At 39.5% G+C, this 19,251-nt stretch overlaps 1 protein-coding gene across 2 annotated transcripts in view; it reads left to right on the top strand.

Moving 5' to 3' along the window:
• FAM189A1 (family with sequence similarity 189 member A1) overlaps positions 1-19,251 on the top strand; it is a 458,917-nt gene that overhangs the window by 416,618 nt on the left and 23,048 nt on the right. For both annotated transcript variants that reach the window (XM_027571934.2, XM_027571935.2), the window contains one exon: positions 16,644-16,751. In XM_027571934.2, the coding sequence (XP_027427735.1) occupies positions 16,644-16,751 (108 nt within the window). The remainder of the gene's footprint in view (positions 1-16,643; positions 16,752-19,251) is intronic.

Genomic DNA, 19,251 nt, shown 5'->3' with positions numbered 1-19,251 from the left:
TGTATGGATAAACAATTATCCTAGTACCATTTATCACGCTTTCCTTTTCCTACTGATTTGTTGTATGTCAATTTTCCATATACATGTGGTTCTTTTTGTGAACTCCTCTGCAGCCTTAGTCTATTTTTCTGCTTTTTATCACCCTGCTTTTATGATAGATCTTAATATCTTGTGGGGCAGATTCTTTCACCTTGTTTTCTTTAATTTCCATTTAGTATCTTTTAATGCAATAATAAGAATCTACCTTTGGCTCAGGTCATGATCTCAGGGTCCTGGGATCGAGCCCCCTTTCGGGTTCCCTGCTCAGTGGGGAGTCTGCTTCTCCCTCTGCCCCTCCCCCCCACTCATGTGCTCTTGCTCACACTCTCTCTCAAATAAATAAATAAATAAATAAAATATTGTAAAAAATAATGGATACAACAATAGAGTAAGTATTCTTTAGATTATAATGCATAATAATAAAATGAACACCTGGGACTCTAGAATATCACCAGTCCTTGGCATCTACCCGTGAGCTTCTCCAGGAAAGGGAACTACCATCTTGAATTTTATACTTTTTGTTCCCTTGTTGTTTTTCTATAGTTTAATCACATAGGCACATATGCCTATATACAATATTGTTTAGTTTTGTGCTTTTTCTTTAGCTTTATAAGTGACATATTGTATAAGCATTTACTACTTTTTTTCCTAAAATTAATCCATGTTGTTGTGTGTAGTTGTAATTTATTCATTCTCATGGCTGTGGAACATTCTATCTGTGAACATAACACAGTGTATTCATCCCTGCCCCTGTGGAAGGACACTGAGTGGGTCCCAGTCGTTTGCTGTCAGTAACGCTAGTGCATATATCCCATGGTACACGTGATAAGAGCTTCTTACAATAGTCTCAGGAATAGGATTGTTGCAAATATTCACCTTTAGGAGATGATGCCAAATTATCTGCCAAAGTGATTGTATCAGTTTTTACTCCCATCAGAAATTTGTTAGAGTCCTCATTGATCCACATCACCAGCATTTGGCAATTTTAAATATATTTTGCCAATCTAGCAGGCATACAAAAGGTATTTTATGCTCTCAATTTGGATTTCTCAGCTATTACTGAAATAGATCATGTTTTTAGATAGTTATCATTTATGTTTCCTTTTTTTAGAATTATCTCTCATGTCTGTTGCCTATTTCTCTAATGGTTATTTGTCTTTTTAATTGATTTGTATGAGGTTTGTTTTTTGTCTTGTTTTAGAAACCCATCCCTATTTGAAGACGTAAAGCTATTCTCATATATTTATTTTACTTAGTTTTTCCTTTCATATTTGTGTCCTTCATTCATATGGAATGGATTTTTGAGTATGATGTATGAATAGCCAATTATTTTAACATTGGTTATTGAATAGTTCATTCTTTTCACAGAAATCTTCTTTGCTCCATCTGTCATGCATCAAGTTCTAATATTTATTTTCATCTTTTTCCAGGCTCACTATTTTGTTTATATGAATGAATCTTTGTTTTTCCTCTGTTGGCACCACACTATCTTAATGACTATAGTTTCATAATAAGTCTTGATAGCTGGTAGGAATTTAAGCTTATAAATGTACCCCAAAGTAAAACTGTTGCTCCCTCCCATGAGTGCTAATATGTAGTCCTTACATTTGCTATCCACCTCCCTCTGCCTTAACCTATCAAAACTAAGGAAATTTGTTGAACCTTTTAAATAATTTTTAGATCTACCTATTCATTTTTTTGTCTTTGCATAATTATTTACTGCGGGTCTTTGCATAATTATTTAATGCAGGTTTAATAATATGAATTTCACAAGCCAATGGCATACTGGATAATGACTCTTAATAAACGAATAAAGAATCAGCATACTCCAAGTCAATGATAGATTAATTATGCTATTTTTGCATACAAGGGGAGATAAAAGAAATAAAGTCCAAATTCGTTTCAGGTGTACCTTTATAAGAATTGGTACTCAGGATAGATGGCTTAGGCAACCAAGAGCTGACCTCCAGCTGCAAAACAAACAAACAAACAAACGAAGATCTACTGTTCATTCTGGTCATCTTTATTCATTATTCATTATTGTGCTTCCATCTCTTAATATTTCCTTAAACATATACACAGCTGTTCTGTACTCCGTGTCTCTAACAATTCTGGGTATTTGAAGTCCTTTAGAATCTAAATCTTGTAGTTTATTCTTTCTGATGCCTCCCACTGGTGGGTGGCTCACGTCCTCATACATAGGATGATTTCTGACTGAGAACTCCTATCTGCTTGATCTTAATGCATAGGAATCCTGTGGACCTAAATTGAGGACTGTTTCCTCCAAAAACAATTCATCTTTGCCTCTCCTAGAAGCCAAGAACTGCTGCACACATTAGTATCTTTCAAGTGTCTGAGCTTAATTCTGGAGTTTCTATTCAATTGACCCTTTTTACTGCTAGCCCAAAGAACCAAATCCCAGTGCTGGTGTCAGCAATTACCTTCAGGACAATCCTGTTCCTATACTTGCTCTCTGCTCACATTTTCCAGCTCCAGTTTTGGTTCATAAGTTGGTCCTTATATTTGGAAGGAGGAGTGGAGATGAGGTCTTTGGAGATTGCGTCTGTTTTCTTCAAGGTCAGCAGTGCATCAAGAACCATACATTATTTGGAATCTGTTCTGCAGCAGGAGGGGCCCATCTCAGGAAATCCGCTAACCACACTACCTGAAGTGGAAGTCTGCCATGGCGATTCTTGGCCTTATGTTCTGCTATCTGGATTTTAAGTATTTTTGTTGTTGTTGTTGCTATTATAAAATCATACTTTTTAAAAAAAGATTTAATTGGTATTTTAGAGAGCAAGAGAGAGAGTGCACGAGCAGGGGGTGGGGCAGAGGGAGAGGGAGAGAGAGAATCTCAAGCAGGCTCCCCACTGAGCACGGAGCCGGACACAGGGCTCAATCTCAGGACCCTGAGACCGCGACCTGAGCTAAAATCAGAGTCAGATGCTCAACTGACTGAGCCACCCAGGTGCCCCTAAAATCATATCTTTTAAAAAATTATTCTTCCTTTTTGTTGCTGGTGTATGAGAATGCAATTAATTGTGCATATTGATCTTATATCCAGCAACATTGCTCAACGATCTTACTTAATTTAAATATTTGAAAACGTTGTTGGGTTTTATATGTAAATAATCATATCATATGGAAATAGTAGCAGTTCTTCTTTTCTAATTGTATACAATTTACTTCTTTTTAGTGTCTTATTCTAATAGTTGAGGTCTGCTATATGGTGTTGAATAGAAGTGATGATGGTAGCCTTCCCATCTCCTTCCTGATATTTGTTGTAGGGCTTCTTAACTTAAGGGAGCATTCATCTATTTGTAGTTTATTAGGAGCTTTTAAAGTAGTGTTGAAATAGCAACTGCTGTTTTGCATCTGTTGAGATTAAAATATGGTTTTTCTCATTTAATGTGGTGAATTCCATTAATAGATCATCTTATGTTAAAACATCCTTATAATAGAGGAATAAAACAAACTTGGTCATAATGCTTTTTTTTTTTTTTTTTAAAGTAGGCTTCATGCCCAGTGTGGAGCCCAATGCAGAGCTTGATCTCATGACTCTGAGATCAAGACCTGCTCTGAGATCAGGAGTTAAGACACTCACCTGACTGAGCCACCCAGGTGCCCCTCATAATGCATTTTCAATATGCTATTGGATTTAGTTTTTCAGTAATTTGCTTAGCATTTTTGTCTTTAGGTTCACAAGGAAGAATTTTCCTCTCTGGTTCTTTTCATATCCAGATTTGTCTTGTTTTTTCTTTTTTTTTAGCCAATTATCCCAACACAAGTTATATAATGTGCCATCATTATGATAAGGATCTGTATCTGGGCTCTCCTGTTCCCTTATCAGTACCACACCATTCTGTGATTGTAGATGTATGGTACGTTTTTGAGGTGTACAAAGCCCTTCTTCTTTTCCAAAGACTTCTTGACAACACTTGTTTATTTTTTCTTTCATATAAATATAAGGTAATGTTTTGTTTGACATTGTTTTAAAGCTAGAGGCTAATTAGAATCACAGTGAGTTTTTAAATATTCAAAATTTATAGGAAAAATATATGTTATAAAGGAATATATAGGAAAGATACATTTTATAAAATATATGCATACTGTTAGCACCATATTTTATGTAAGCCTCTTAGTAACCACAAAGAAAATACCTATAAAAGTTAAACAAAAGAAAAAGAGAAAGGAATCAAGACCTATCACTACAAAAAACAGAAGACTGGAACACAAAAGAAGATGGCATGAGAGGGAGAAAAGAACAAAGGCCTACAAGACAAACAGAACACGGATAACAAAATGGCATTAGTAAATCTTTTCCTATCAATAATTACTTGAAATCTAAATGGACTAAATCCCCAATGAAAAGATACAGAGTGGCTGAATGGATAAAAAAACAATATCCATCTCTGTGCTGCCTATGAGAAACTCACTTTAGATTCAAGGACACACCTAGACTCAAAGTGAAGGGATGTAAAAGGATATTCCATGCAAATGGTAACCAAAGAAAACAGGGGTGGCTATGCTTACATGAGACAAGGTAGACTTTAAGTCAGGAACTGTTTATAGACAAAGATCATTGACAAAGTTCAATTCAACAGGAAGATATAGCAATTGTAAATATATATGCACTCAGCATCACAGCACCTATGTATATAAACTAATATTGACATATCTGAAAGGAGAAATCAGCAAAACAATAATAGCAGGCTTCAATATGCCACTTTCAAGAATGAATAGAACATCCAGACCGAAAATCAATAAAGAAGCTGTGGACTTGAACAAAATAGACCTAACAGACACATACAGAGCTTTTCATTCATCAGCACAAGAATACACGGAACATTCTCTAGGATAGATTACATATTAGGGCACAAAACAAGTCTTAACAAACTTAAGAAGGTTGAAATCCTACCAAGTATCTTTTCTGACCATGATAAAATGAAATTAGAAATCAGTAAGAGCAGGAAAACAGGAAAATTCACAAATATGTGGAAACTAACATGCTCTTAACCACTGGGTCAAGGAGAAAATCAGAAGGAAATTTTGGAAAAAATTAATATACATATACAAAGATACATATATGTGATACACACACACACACACACACACACACAACACACACATGCACACACAGATAGAGAAATTTATTTTTTACCTGATCACCCTTTCTTGAATTTCAGGAACATGGCAAATTGTTTTCTTGATCTTAAAATTTGATAGAATTGTAAGAAAATAATTAGTCTGTGAATTACATTTATTTATATAGTTATCTAAGCAATTTATATCCACCAACTAGAAACTAAAAACAATTGCTTCAGAGGGCAGAGGACAGGTTTTGAATTACCAAATAAGGTGCAGTTCTGTACCATCATGGAGAGTGTAAATCTCCTCATGAGTCTTGCTCAAAGTTAAAAGTGCCATTGAACAAACAGCACATATTGTATGAGAAGCAAACCTGTCCTTTTCTAGTAGCCTTTGTGTTATTGATGGTGCCTGAGAGACCAAAGCAAGGCCAAAAGTCACTTAAATTTGTAGGCATCCTAAATAGACTGTTTGCATCTTGAAATAATAACTTTCACAGATTCCTCCATGAATCACTTACCTTCTCCATATGACAGCCTAATTTTAGCTCCTTTTGTAAGATCAGTATTCAAGTGAGCCACGAAGGCCTCTGTCTGCAAGAATTACTTTCTACAGAGACAAATTAAATGGCCTGAGATCTGTTCTAGGATGTGCTCGTCACTTGAGAAATTTTATGGAAAATAGAAGTCACAAATTTTACACACACACACACACACAGATCATACTACCATCAAGAGTTCTTTTTTTTTTTTTTAAGATTTTATTTATTTATTTGCCAGAGAGAGTGCACAAGCAGGGGGAGCCAGAGAGGGAGAAGCAGACTCCCCACTGAACAGGGAGCCCGACATGGGGCTTGATCCCAGGACCCTGGGATCATGACCTGAACTGAAGGCAGACGTTCAACCGACTGAGCCACCCAGGCGCCCGCCATCAAGAGTTCTTGTACAGAGTCTTGCTTACCCATTAATTTATTTGGGCGATGGTGAATTTTTCTCTGTGTGTGGTTGGAAATTTGGAAAGTGAGCATATCAATTCCTTCCAATCTGAACCCTAAAATTCAGAAGAGAACAATGAAATATCCCCTACATTTTCAGACAAATGCTTACCAGTCGCTTATTTTGTTTTCTTTTTCTTTTTTTTATTTTATTATGTTATGTTAGTCACCATACAATACATCATTAGTTTTTGATGTAGTGATCCACGATCCATTGTTTTCGTATAACACCCAGTGCTCCATGCAGTACGTGCCCTCCTTAATACCCATCACTGGGCTAACCCATCCCCATACCCACCTCCCCTCTAAAACCCTGTTTGTTTCTCAGAGCCCGTAGTCTCTCCCTCCGACTTCCCCCCCTTCATTTTTCCCTTCCTTCTCCTAATGTCCTCCCTGCTATTCCTTATGTTCCACAAATAAGTGAAACCATATGATAATTGACTTTCTCTGCTTGACTTATTTCACTTAGCATAATCTCCTCCAGTTCCATCCATGTTGATGTAAAAGTTGGGTATTCATCCTTTCTGATGGCTGAGTGATATTCCATTGTATATATGGACCACATCTTCTTTATCCATTCATCTGTTGAAGGGCATCTCGGCTCTTGCCACAGTCTGGCTATTGCGGACATTGCCGCTATGAACATTGGGGTGCATATGGCCCTTCTTTTCACTACGTCTGTGCCTTTGGGGTAAATACCCAGTAGTGCAATTGCTGGGTCATAGGGTAACTCTATTTTTAATTTTTTGAGGCACCTCCACACTGTTTTCCAAGTGGCTGTACCAACTTGCATTCCCACCAACAGTGTAAGACATAGATGACATGACACTTTATGTAGAGAACCCAAAGACTCCACCCCCAAATTACTAGAACTCATACTGCAATTCAGTAATGTGGCAGGATACAAAATCAATGCACAGAAATCTGTGGCTTTCTTGTACACTAACAATGCAACTGTAGAAAGAGAAATTAGAGAAATAATTCCATTTACAATAGCACCAGTCGCTTATTTTGAACGAGGTGTTGTATTATAGACAATAACAGAAGACTGGTTCTCTGTTCTTGCCGCCCTCTCAAAATGAAGGTGGAAATATATTGTCAGGAACTGTGCAGGGTCTAAGGTTTTTACCTGCCTTCAAGCTAACAAAGTGGCCTGTTAGAGTTTACTGTTACTTCTCTGGCAGAAGACATAAGACCCCTGGTTCAGAGAGAAAGGACATTATTACTCATGGCAAAAGTGATTGCCAGAGCTTCATGTTGGTTTGTGTCAGTTCCTTGTGCCCCTCAGGTCTCTTGGGACCATGCCAAAGGCCCATCATGGATGCCTGCACATGCAGTGGGCCACATTATGGGAGAGAAGTGCTGAGCCTGGGGAATGTGCTGCATTTGTAATAAGCCTATGCTTTGTCTAGGGGCAATGCTACCTCCTTCCTCAGGTTGGTTGTTGCAAACAAAACACTGGGAAATGGGTGGAGTAAAGAGCAGTCAAGGCTTATCTTCTTGGCATGCCCAGCAGGAACTTGCAGGCCTGCTCAGGGCCTATGGCAGATTGCCTCTCCCAACATAGATCTGCATTAAATATCAGGTAACAGTCCATGACCAGGGTCTAACATCACAGTGCAATAAAGAATATATGGTGCAGGTCACCCTGTGGGTTCAAAGGAGGAAAAATTCCTTGGGGTATCAGCTATTGGAGAAGTCACCCAAGGAAATGAGATTCAACCTGGACCTTGAAAGTGGAGTCACATTTGGATCCAAGAGGCAAAGAAGCATAAGAAAGATCTGTACTTCTGAAACAAATAACGCAACATATTTTAAGAAAAAAAGAAAAAGAAGAAGATAGCAGGAGAGGAAGAATGAAGGGGAGTAAGTCAGAGGGGGAGACGAACCATGAGAGATGATGGACTCTGAAAAACAAACTGAGGGTTCTAGAGGGGAGGGGGTAGGGGGATGGGTTAGCCTGGTGATGGGTATTAAAGAGGGCACATTCTGCATGGAGCACTGGGTGTTATGAACAAACAATGAATCATGGAACACTACATCAAAAACAAATGATGTAATATATGGTGATTAACATAACAATTAAAAAAAAAAAGAAACTGTGAAAGTCTAACCCAGGGGGGAAAAAAAAAAGAAAGAATTGTAATTAGAGAAGCCTTTTAAATACGCCACCTAGGTAGGGTGGATCAGAGAGCCAGCAGTTGGGAAGCTGGGGTAAGTTGTCCAGGAACATATGTGTTAATGAAGGCCTGAATTGGACACGCACTGGATTTAGGAGAGGAGGGACAGATGGAAAAGACCTACAGAGGATGCTTCAGTTCAAGCTGGTGACATGAGAACTACCTGTCCAGAATTTTGAAATCTTCATATAATTGCTTCATGCTCAGAGTAGAACAATCCAATTGTGAGTGTACCTTGTTTTTAATGCAGGAGGTTCTAAGTTCCAGAAGTCACCGAGCTTGGCCCTACCCACCTGGAACACAGAGCTGGATGGCCACAAGCATAGTTTCTGTTGTCATACTCCCCACCACTTTCACCCACGTTTTCTAACATCCTGTTTTTCCACATTTGAGTCCCATTCCTGCCATGAAAGACCCACTAAGACAGACATCCCTGCATTGAGTAATTAATAAGTTTCAATAGGATAATTCTGATAAAGCCTAACTCCTGTCCTTTAATTACAACACACAGAATTACTGTTGGCTATGGTCTTATCACTTGGTTTTTGTGCTATGAGACTTCCCTCACCTTCCATCATTACACTTTGACTGATAATGGTCTCCTATGGGATCTCTTTCTTTATTCAAGGAAAGAAAAAAAACATGTAGAAAAAAAAAACTGGTCAGTGAACTAATAGAATGTCCTGTGGACAATGGTAAATTTTATTAGAGTAACTAACCCTGAAGGCTGGCAGCAAAACTTAGCATCCACAGTGAAGACCTGCCTTGTTTTCACACTTTTGCCATTTTGAATGACCTTATAAAAATATTTTATAGAACATGGATTTCAGTGCTTGTGGAGGATTCTCTGATAAAGCTGTCAAAGGGCAGATGTAAGGGCATTATTTAAGCCAGAAAGAGAATTCCAAAGAAACACATAAGCATAATTTCAGGTGGTGTGCCATTTCTAGAAAGAAAAAAAAAAGCCAAGCATTTTAACAGCTGGAAGAAGAGGGAAAAAAGTATTTTTGGTGTGTGTTTCAAATGAATACACTCCATGAGACATAAAGCAGTATTTGCCTCATGATACATAGTCAGAAAAAGGTTGTGATTTGTGTTTGTTTTTTTTGTGAGTAGTTTTATTAGCTTGCAAATGAGAGTATGTACAAAATTAATGTACTTTTCGGAAGGGCATTCATTTTAATGACAGTGGAATATGTGGTCAATAGAAAATTTTAGATTGAGGACAAAATTAAGGTATCGATTATATTTTTGGTTATGGTACATTAAGAGATGTCACTATATCATTTCTAGTTTTGATTTACCCCCTGAGAGATTATATATATATATTTCTACGTACTATCTTAGGTTATTCTCTGATGTATCTTAAAGGTGGGAATGGTAATTTCATCCAAGAAGGTCCTCTTTAGGGAGTCTGAAGCACCCTAATCCCCTGCAGTCTGGGGGTCTGGAGAAGGAAATGAGCGAACCCCAGGCCATCAGATTTATCAGGGGCACCCACAGGGGAAGGCACATGTTGATTCTGTAGGGATGACACCTAGTCTGCGTCTCCCATCCTGACCTCCATCATGAGCTCCAGACACACCTTTCCAACTGACCATGAACATCTCTGTGGGCAGGTCCCTGGCAACCAGCTTTACGTGTCCCAGACCACATTGGTTATTCTCCTTTGAAGACGGTCCCTTTCCCTCAGGCCCCTCTCACCCTGCTGGCATCATGCTCCCACTCACAACGTATGCCTCAGAATCATTTCCTACCTATTCTCCCTCAACCCCATCTGTGCCCAACCAGTGGCCATGCCCTGCTGGTTTCAGCTTCAGAGTCACTCTCAGACTGCCAGTCTCCATGCTTCCTCCATGTGTCTGGTTTCACCCCTCTGCAGGAGTGGCGAGATGGTCACTCCCATGTTTCCAGTCTCTCATTTCAATACATGTTTACTGAGCACCTGTTACATCCTGGCCTCTGTGCTCGGCCCTACAAAGGGTGTCTCTCTCAATCATTTGTGAAAATAGGCTGCATTATCTCTTTCCCAACATCAACACATTCAGAGGTACCTCATCACTTAGAGAATAAAAGCCAAGCTCCTTAGACTCATTCCAACCACATCTGTGCATGTGCTTTAACGCAATTGAGCTCCCATCCTGCTCCATCCTTAGTGGCTGCAGGAGCAGGGAGGACACTTGAGTTGGCCGCAGTAATGTTGTTGCACAGACTACTTAAGGCAGTTGTCTAAGCCCTGCTACAACCACTTAGGAAATGGAAACAAAAAAACCTACCAAGACCTTTTGGCCAAGACGGAATTATAGGAACTGGATTTAGTCTCCCACCTGAAATAACTCCCCACTCTCCCAGCCAAGAAAAACCAAAACAGACAAAATAAGAAGACACATCAGGCAATAAGGACAGTGATCCTGAGATATGGTCAACAAATGAGGTGAGTCCTATAGCAGCCCCAGCTTACAGCCTTGAAAGCCTCCAGGTCACAGAGCAGGGAAGGGGAACCGAGGAGGATCCTTGCAGACTCCCAGAGTTGGGGACCCAGAGCTAAGAGTCCTAGGGAGACTAAAGCCTGGGGACTAGAGTTCCCGGACAGAGTAGTAGAGGGGAGAGAACTCTGGGGTCCTCAGAGGATCCCCCTGGAGTATTCAGTTGGATATTGATTAGCCCATGCACACGAAGAAACTGTTGGAGTCTTAGAAAAGAACCACAGAAAAAGGTTTAGAAACAGTGTCTGGTGCAGGTCTGAGAGTAGCACCTGTTTCCACATTGTTCAGATTGCCCACAACGCTCTTACCTCAGGAGTGGGGAATAATTAGCCCTAGACTGAACCCTGCTCAGTTCTGCCTAACAAATTTTATAAACAAGACTCTTCTCTGTCTTCACACTGTCATTGAACGATTTAACCTTGGGGATGTGTTTAAACACGGTATGTTAACTTTGTCCCCTATGATATTATCATAATCACCCTAATTGGCTATTTCACAAGGAAGCTTTAAGAACAAATGAGCAGGGAAAGGGATTGTACAAAGACTTTGTGATCACAATAATTTACAGGAGATTGGGGAACTTTCTTAAAGCATGGTATAGATCAGAATACATGGGTTCATGTATATATGAGTAAACCACTGGGGATGCTCCCAGATAAGAAAGTCATTTGGACACATACCTAATGCATATACGAAGCATTCAATGAGGAAATAAAATGAGTATTTCCCACCTCCTCTTGAGGATTTCTCAACCCCTTGATTAGATTATTGAAACTAGCCTCTTTAGTACCACAGTCTTTAGGTGAAAGATATATTTTCCCTGATAGTTTTTTGAGTATGTACAATATTTTGTACATGTTTATATGAATGAGATTGTATGAATAAGATTAAATTGGAGGACATACCATTATAGGCATACCTTGTTTTATTGTGCTTCATTTTATTGCACTTATCAGATACTGTGTTTTTTATAAATTGAAGGTTTGTGGCAACCCTGCATCGAGCTAGTCTACTGGCAACATTTTTCCAACAGCATTTGCTCACTTCATGTCTCTGTCACATTTTGGCAATCCTCACAATATTTCAAACTTTCATCATTATTATATTTATTATAGTGATCTGTGAGCAATGATATCTGATGTTACTATTATGATTGGGGGCATCACAAACCATGCCCATATATAAGAGGGTGAACTTAATTGATAAATATTATATGTATTCTGACGGCTCCACTGACCAGCCATTCCCTTTCTCTCCTTGGACCGCTTTGTTTCCCAAGACACAACAATGTTAAAATTAGGCCAATTAATAACCCTACAACAGCCTCTAAGTGTTCAAGTAAAGGAAAAGTTGCATGTCTCTCACTTTAACCCAAAAGCTAGAGATGATTAAGCTTAGTGAAAAGGGCATATTGAAAGCTGAGACAGGCCAGAAGCTAGGCCTCTTGCACTAGATCTCCAGTTTGTGAATACAAGGGAGAAGTTCTAAGGAAGTTAAAAGTGGTACTCCAGTGAACACATGAATGATCAGAAAGCAAAACAGCCTTATTGCTGATGCGGTGAATGTTTCAGAGGTCTGGATAGAAGATCAAACCAGCAAACCAGCCATAACATTCCCTTAAGCAAAAGCCTAATCCAGAGCCAGGCCTTAACTATCTTCAATTCTGCAAAGGTTGAGAGAGGTGAGGAAGCTGCAAAAAGAAAGTTCGAAGCCAGCAGCAGTTGCTTCATGAGGTTTAAGGAAAGAAGCCATCTCCATAACATAAAAGTATAAGGTGAAGCAGCAAGTGCTAATGTAGAAGCTGCAGCCAGTTATCCAGAAGATCTAGCTCAGGTAATTCATGAAGGTGGCTACACTCAACAGTAGATTTTCAATATAGGCAAAACAGCCTCCTAGTGGAAGATGATGCCATCTGGGACTTTTATAGCTAGAGAGAAAAAGTCTATGCCTGGCTTCAAAGATTCAAAAGACAGACTGACTCTGATAGAGATGTACAATGAAATTAATGTTGTTTTCATGCCCGTCAACACAACATCCATCCTGCAGCCTACAGTCAAGGAGTAATTTTGCCTTTCAAGTCTTGTTATTTAAGAAATACATTTCATGCAAATCAAAACCACAGTGAGGTACCACCCCATACCTGTCAGAATGGCTAAAATAAAAAACACAAGAAACAATAAGTGTTGGCAAAGATGTGGAGAAAAAGGAACCCTCTTGCACGTTTGGTGGGAATGCAAACTGGTGCAGCCACTCTGGAAGACAGTGTGGCAGTTCCTCATAAAGTTAAAAATAGAACTACCTAATGATCCAGTAATTGCACTACTGGGTATTTACCCCAAAAAATACAGAAACACTAATTCAAAGGGATACATGTACCCCTATGTTTATAGCAGCATTATTTGCAATAGCCAAATTATGGAAGCAGCCAAATGTCCATCGATAGATGACTAGATAAAGAAGATGTGGTGTGTGTATCTGCAATGGAATATTATTCAGCCATAAAAAAGAATGAAATTTTGCCATTTGTGATGGCATGGATGGAGCTAACAAGTATAATGCTAAGCAAAAAGAGTCAGTCAGAGAAAGAAATACTATGTGATTTCACTCATATGTGGAATTTAAGAAACAAAGCAAATGAGCAAAGGAAAAAGAGAGAGAGAGAGACAAACCAAGAAACAGACTCCTAATCCTAGAGAACAAACTGATGATTACCATAGGGGTGGTGAGTGGCAGGATGGCTGAAATAGGTGATGGGGATTAATGTGGGCACTGGGTGGTGTATCAAATTGTTGAATCACTGTGTTGTACACCTGAAACTAATAACACTGTATGTTAACTATACTAGAATTACAATAAAAAATAAATAAAACAAAAAACTATTTTTCAGAACAGTCAAAAAAATACATTTCATAAGCTTATATGTAGCTGCCATAGATTGTGAATCCTCTAATGGGTCTGCACAAAGTCGATTGAAAACCTTCTGTAAAGAATTCACCATTCTAGATGCCATTAAGAACATTCATAACTCACAAGAAGAGGTCAAAAGATCAATATAAACAGGAGTTTGGAAGAAACTGATTTAGCCCTCCTGGATGACTTCGAGGGGTTCAGGTCTTTAGTGGAGAAACTAACTGCAGATGTGGTAGAAACAGCCACTAAGAACTAGAATTAGAAGTGGAGCCTGAAGATGGGACTGAATTGCTGCACTCTCGTGAAAAAAACTTGAATGAAGGAGGAGTTGCTTTTTATGGATGAACAAAGAAAGGTTTCTCGAGATGAAACCTACTCCTGGAGAAGATGCTGTGAAGATTGTTGAAATGATAACAAAGGATTTAGAATAGTACATCAACTTAGTTGATAAAGCAGTGGCAGAGTTTGAGAGGATTGATTGACTCCAATTTTGAAAGAAGTGGGTAAAATGCTGTCAAACGCATCACATGCTATAGAGAAATCTTTCACGAAAGGAAGAATCAATCAATGCAGCATACTTAGTTGTCTTATTTTAAGAAATTGCCTCAGCCACCCCAACTTTCAGCAACCATCACCCTAATTAGTCAGCAGACATCAACAGGGAGGCAAAACCCTCCACCAATAAAATGATTACAAAATCATTACAGATGATGTTTAGCGCTTTTTAGCAATACAGCATTTTAAAATTAAGGTATGTACATTTTTAGATATAATGCTATTGCATACTTAATGAACTATAGTATAGGGCAAACGTAACTTCTCTATGAACTGGGAAACCAAAAAAATGCATTTGATTCACTTTACTGCAATATTTGTTTTATTGCAATGATCTGGAACTCAACCTCCAATATCTCCAAGATATTCCTGTATACTAAGTCTTTGGTCATTTTTGTGGATCATGGTTATTTTTTTCTATTTATGGATTTGAGAGTGAGTTTCCTAAAGAGGAATGAATTGTACGTGGACAGTTAAAACTCCACGAAGTGTACCCTCTGAGACAGAGCACAAGCCAAAGATATCTGCTCTCACCATCTTATTCATCTTAGTCTTATTCATAATACTTGAAATTCTAGCTAGTGCTATAAGGCAAGAAAAAGAAATAAAGGCATACAAATTGGAAAAGAAGAAATAAAACATTTGCATATGGCCTCATCGTCTACATAAATCCCAAGGTCATAAGATACCAGATAAATATGCAAATATAAACCACATTTCTATATCTAGCAATGAACATGTCAAGATTGAAATTAGAAACACAAAAATAAACCTCAACCTAACCCTCACTTTATTCAAAAATTACCTCAAAATGAATCACACACTTAAATGTAAAATATAAAACTATAAAAACTTTAGAAAAAAATGTAAGAGAAAATCCTGACACCAAAGCATGATCCATAAAAGCAAAAATTGGTAAGCTGGACCTTATGAACATGAAACTTTTGTTCTGCGAAAACTTATGTGAAGAGGATGAAAAGAGAAGCTATGGACTGGGGAAAAATATTTGCAAATCACACATCTGACTAAAGACTAGGATCTAAAATGCATAAAGGACTCTCAAAATTCAATAAAAAAGCAAATGATTATATTGGAAAATGGGCAAAAGATACAAACAGACACTTCACCAAAGAGGATATACAGATCAAATGAGCACACAAATAGATGTTCAGCAGCACTAGCCATCAAAGAAATGCAAATTAAAACCATATTGGTATATCATTACACACCTATCAGAATGGCTAAAATAAAAATAGTGATACCAAATGTGGACAAGGAAGCAGGGAAACTGGATCATTCATACATTTCTGGTAGGAACATAAAATGGTTCAGCCACTCTGAAAAACAATGTGGCGGTTTCTTATAAAACTAAACATTCAATTACCATATGACCCAGCAATTGTACTCTTGGCTATTCTTCCCAGGGAAATAAAACTTATGTTCGCACAAAGACCCATACACAAACACAGACATTAATGGCAGCTTTATTTGTAATAGCCCAAAACTGAAAACCACCCCGATATTTCTTATCTGGTGCCTGATTAAGCAAACTGTGGTACATTCACCATGGAACACTGCTCAGCAATAAAAAGGAATCATCTGCTGACACATGCAACAGTGTGGATGAATCTTGAAGGAATCACGCTAAGTGAAAAAAGCCAATTTTGAAAGATTAGATGCTATATGACACCACTTGTATACCTTTCTTGAAAGGACAAAATTATTAAAAGGGAGACCAGGCTAATGGTTGATAGGGATTGGGAATGGGAGATTGAGCTGGAGCAGTGGGGAGAGAGGTATGTGTGTCTCTGAAAGGTCAACATGGGATGGGGATCCTTGTGGTGATGGAAATGTTCTATATCTTGAGTGCATCACTGTCATTCCTGGTCATGATATTTCACTATAGTTTTGCAAGATGGAGGAAACTGAGCAAAGGGTCTGCAGGACTTCTCTGTATTATTTCTTACACCTGCTTGTGAATCTACCATTACCTCAAGGTAAAAAGTTTAATTTAAAAACTTGGCATTTTACTAAAGTCTTCAAAATTTTCAGTTACATTTTATAATTGATAAAGAATGCCCACCTATTTAAATGTCAGTGATTTCAAGATTTTCTTAGACAGTGAGTGCCTAATAGTGATCAAAAGTGTGAAATACATCATTCAGTGTCTAAGAATAATTCGATCAGCACTGTAGAAGAATAAACAAATGTGTCTCTATTAAACCCCAGTTTTGGTTATTAAAACAAACAAACAAAAAACTGCAAAAGAAAACCTCCATGAAGTGGAAGGCAATTGGTCACACTCGTTCTGGACCTTGAGGGAAATGCTAAGGATCTGCCATCTGGGTTGTCGAGGTGAGACTGACATTCTGCTGCATTTTTCTCTCACAGGATCTCCTCTTCAGTGTGTGTGCCCTCAACGTCCTCTCCACCATTGTGTGTGCATTGGCCACAGCCATGTGCTGCATGCAGATGGTCTCTTCCGATGTCCTGCAGATGGTAAGTGGGCCCCTGCCTTCCCAAGCACATTCAGAATGGTGAGCCTGACCCCTTTCTCCTCCAGCCACTTTGAAACCAATGGAGAGTGGACTCTTCTAGCTTCAAACCAGAAGCCCCAAGGATGATAGACCTGAGAGTCCATGGTGCTTGGCAGTCCCTCATGCTGCCCTGTACATTTGGTGTCATTAATGTATTTATTTCAGGGATTTGTTAGAGCTGAGTGTTAACAGAGTCCTGCCACCCTCGTGCCCCTCTTGAGTAATTTTAGTGACAGTCCTAGAGCCCTAGACATCCTCTGGGCCCAGGACCTCCAGGGCAAGGTGCCTTCCTCCAGCTTCAGAATTCTCTTTTAATAAAGGAAGATGTTTTAGAAAATGAGTCCTTTTCAAATTGAAAAACTGCTCATCTGTGCTTTTTAGATTTGCTAATTAACCCTGAGCTCATAATCTACTGGCAGAGTCACTGGCTGGCCATCATTTGATCACCCCTCCCCTTGCCCTGCACCCAGGCCAGAGTCTTACAGTTGAAGAACTGCCGCTCCCAAGGGAGAGATATGAGAATAGGAGCAAGGGTCACACACTTATTAATACATGTTTATAAGTACATGCTTAATAAATAATGAAGGCTCTTCATTATTCAACATGAATGAAACACAGCCCACTGTTCAGTATGTTACCACTAAAGTCAGTAAGATAAAGAGAAACTGATGGGAAGATATGGTTCTCCAATGCTAAGGGTAGGAATCATCTGTGTGTGTGTGTGTGTGTGTGTGTGTGTGTCTGTCTGTCTGTCTGTCTGTCTGTCTCTTTTTGCTTCTCCATATGTGTCTGTTTCTGCCTCTGTCTCTGTCTCTCTTTTTGCTTCTTCCAGACCTGCCCTGCCTCCCCCTCCATGTTTTATGCATCTCATGAAAGAAAAAGCAAGCTATTCTTGTAGTAGGCTGTTTTATTTGCTCTTTCTCATCCACCCCATGGCAATACATCAGTTCATCAAGTTACAGGGCCAGAGAGCATCATTACCAAGATGTTAAAAATTCATTGGTTCTAATCATATGCAACATCCGCCTCTTTGCCCCAGTGTATATCTACACAGCTGTCACAGCCGGGGCTGACCTTTCAGAGAGGTGGCAGTTTTCTGAAAGGGATTTAATTAAGCAGTTATTCAGCAGCGATGAACTTTTGGCCTCACTCACCGAGGCCTCATGTTGGTGATTTTCTCCGGTGTGTTGTAGAAAGGAAAGGTTAAGTACCGTGGGGTTCTACTCACCTCTGCAGATTTTACTATTGATCTGTAAATATCATACAAATTTGACCAAACTAACAGAACCAAGGGGCTATAAATATAAAAGTTTGCACTCCCTGGTGTGAAGCATTAGAATGAAAATTACCGACTAAACCCAGATATAGCATAGGGTAGCTGTGATGGTGTATATGGTCATGATCACATCAACGCAGGCTCACACTGTCATTCCGCCGTGTGGCACACGCGCGGGCCTGCCATCCTGGGCCTGGCATCGGCCGCGTCTGCATCCGAGTCCCACCTCTTCTGCGTATGAAGAAAGTGACTCTGGATGTGTCACCGAACCTGCCTGAGTCTCGGTTTCCTCACCTCCGAAATGGACCGAATGGCATACCAGGTGAACATTCAAGAAGTGTGACCTATTCGACTCTTAAATGCAGGGGGAATATTAGTTTGTGATTGGGAAGGTCCTGCAGCCATGACCAAGCATGCCGTGGTCCTTAATGTCCTCTGTCAACTGCAAAACACCATAGGGAGGTAAGGTGTGGTCACAATGACAATAGCCGCCATCAGAACCCATGGTTTTTCCATCGCTGAGTACTTGTGGGTAGGTTTGCTTCTAACCCCTGGCGTGGAAGTAGAAATCGGTTAAATTCCTGCTGGCGAGTCCTTTTCCCTTTGTGAACATGGGCTATGGGACCAGACAAGGTTCTCCTCTCCTTATAAGTCCCTTGCTGTGTTGCTGACGTGCAGAATCTTGGGAGCCAAAAAGGAAATGGGGGCATATGACCATGGCGCCTTGTGGGACCCCTGTGTGGCCTTGGGCACATCGCTGCCTGTTTGTCCCAGTTTCCTCTGCTCTATGCAAGACAGTTCATGCTCTGCCATCCTCACAGGGCCGCTGAGAGAAGAATCAGATAATGCATGTGCATGGGCTTTGAAAAAACCCTGGTGGCCCACGTGGAGGAGGTTGGCTTTTACCACATGGGTGAGAGGCTAGGTGAGACTGGCCACACAAGCTGCACCCTGGAAAAGGAGAAGAACCAGGGGCTCATGGTTCACCCTGAGGGATGGAACCTGGAATCAGCTTATTCATGAGCATGCCTCAGAAGCTCTTTTTAATTTTTAAGAAAAGTCTCCTTTTTTCCCAGCTTTCTTCAGGTGTAATTGACTTTAATTTTCTTACTTCATTTCATTAGACTGTTGAGTTAAAGAAGTAATATATCATCACTGAAACAAGTAAAATACAGAGATATTTAAA

This window comes from Zalophus californianus, chromosome 6, assembly GCF_009762305.2.
Source record: "Zalophus californianus isolate mZalCal1 chromosome 6, mZalCal1.pri.v2, whole genome shotgun sequence".
Classification (NCBI taxonomy): domain Eukaryota; kingdom Metazoa; phylum Chordata; class Mammalia; order Carnivora; family Otariidae; genus Zalophus; species Zalophus californianus.
Note: the sequence above shows the minus strand (reverse complement) of the source record. Positions and strands in the feature narration are given on the sequence as shown.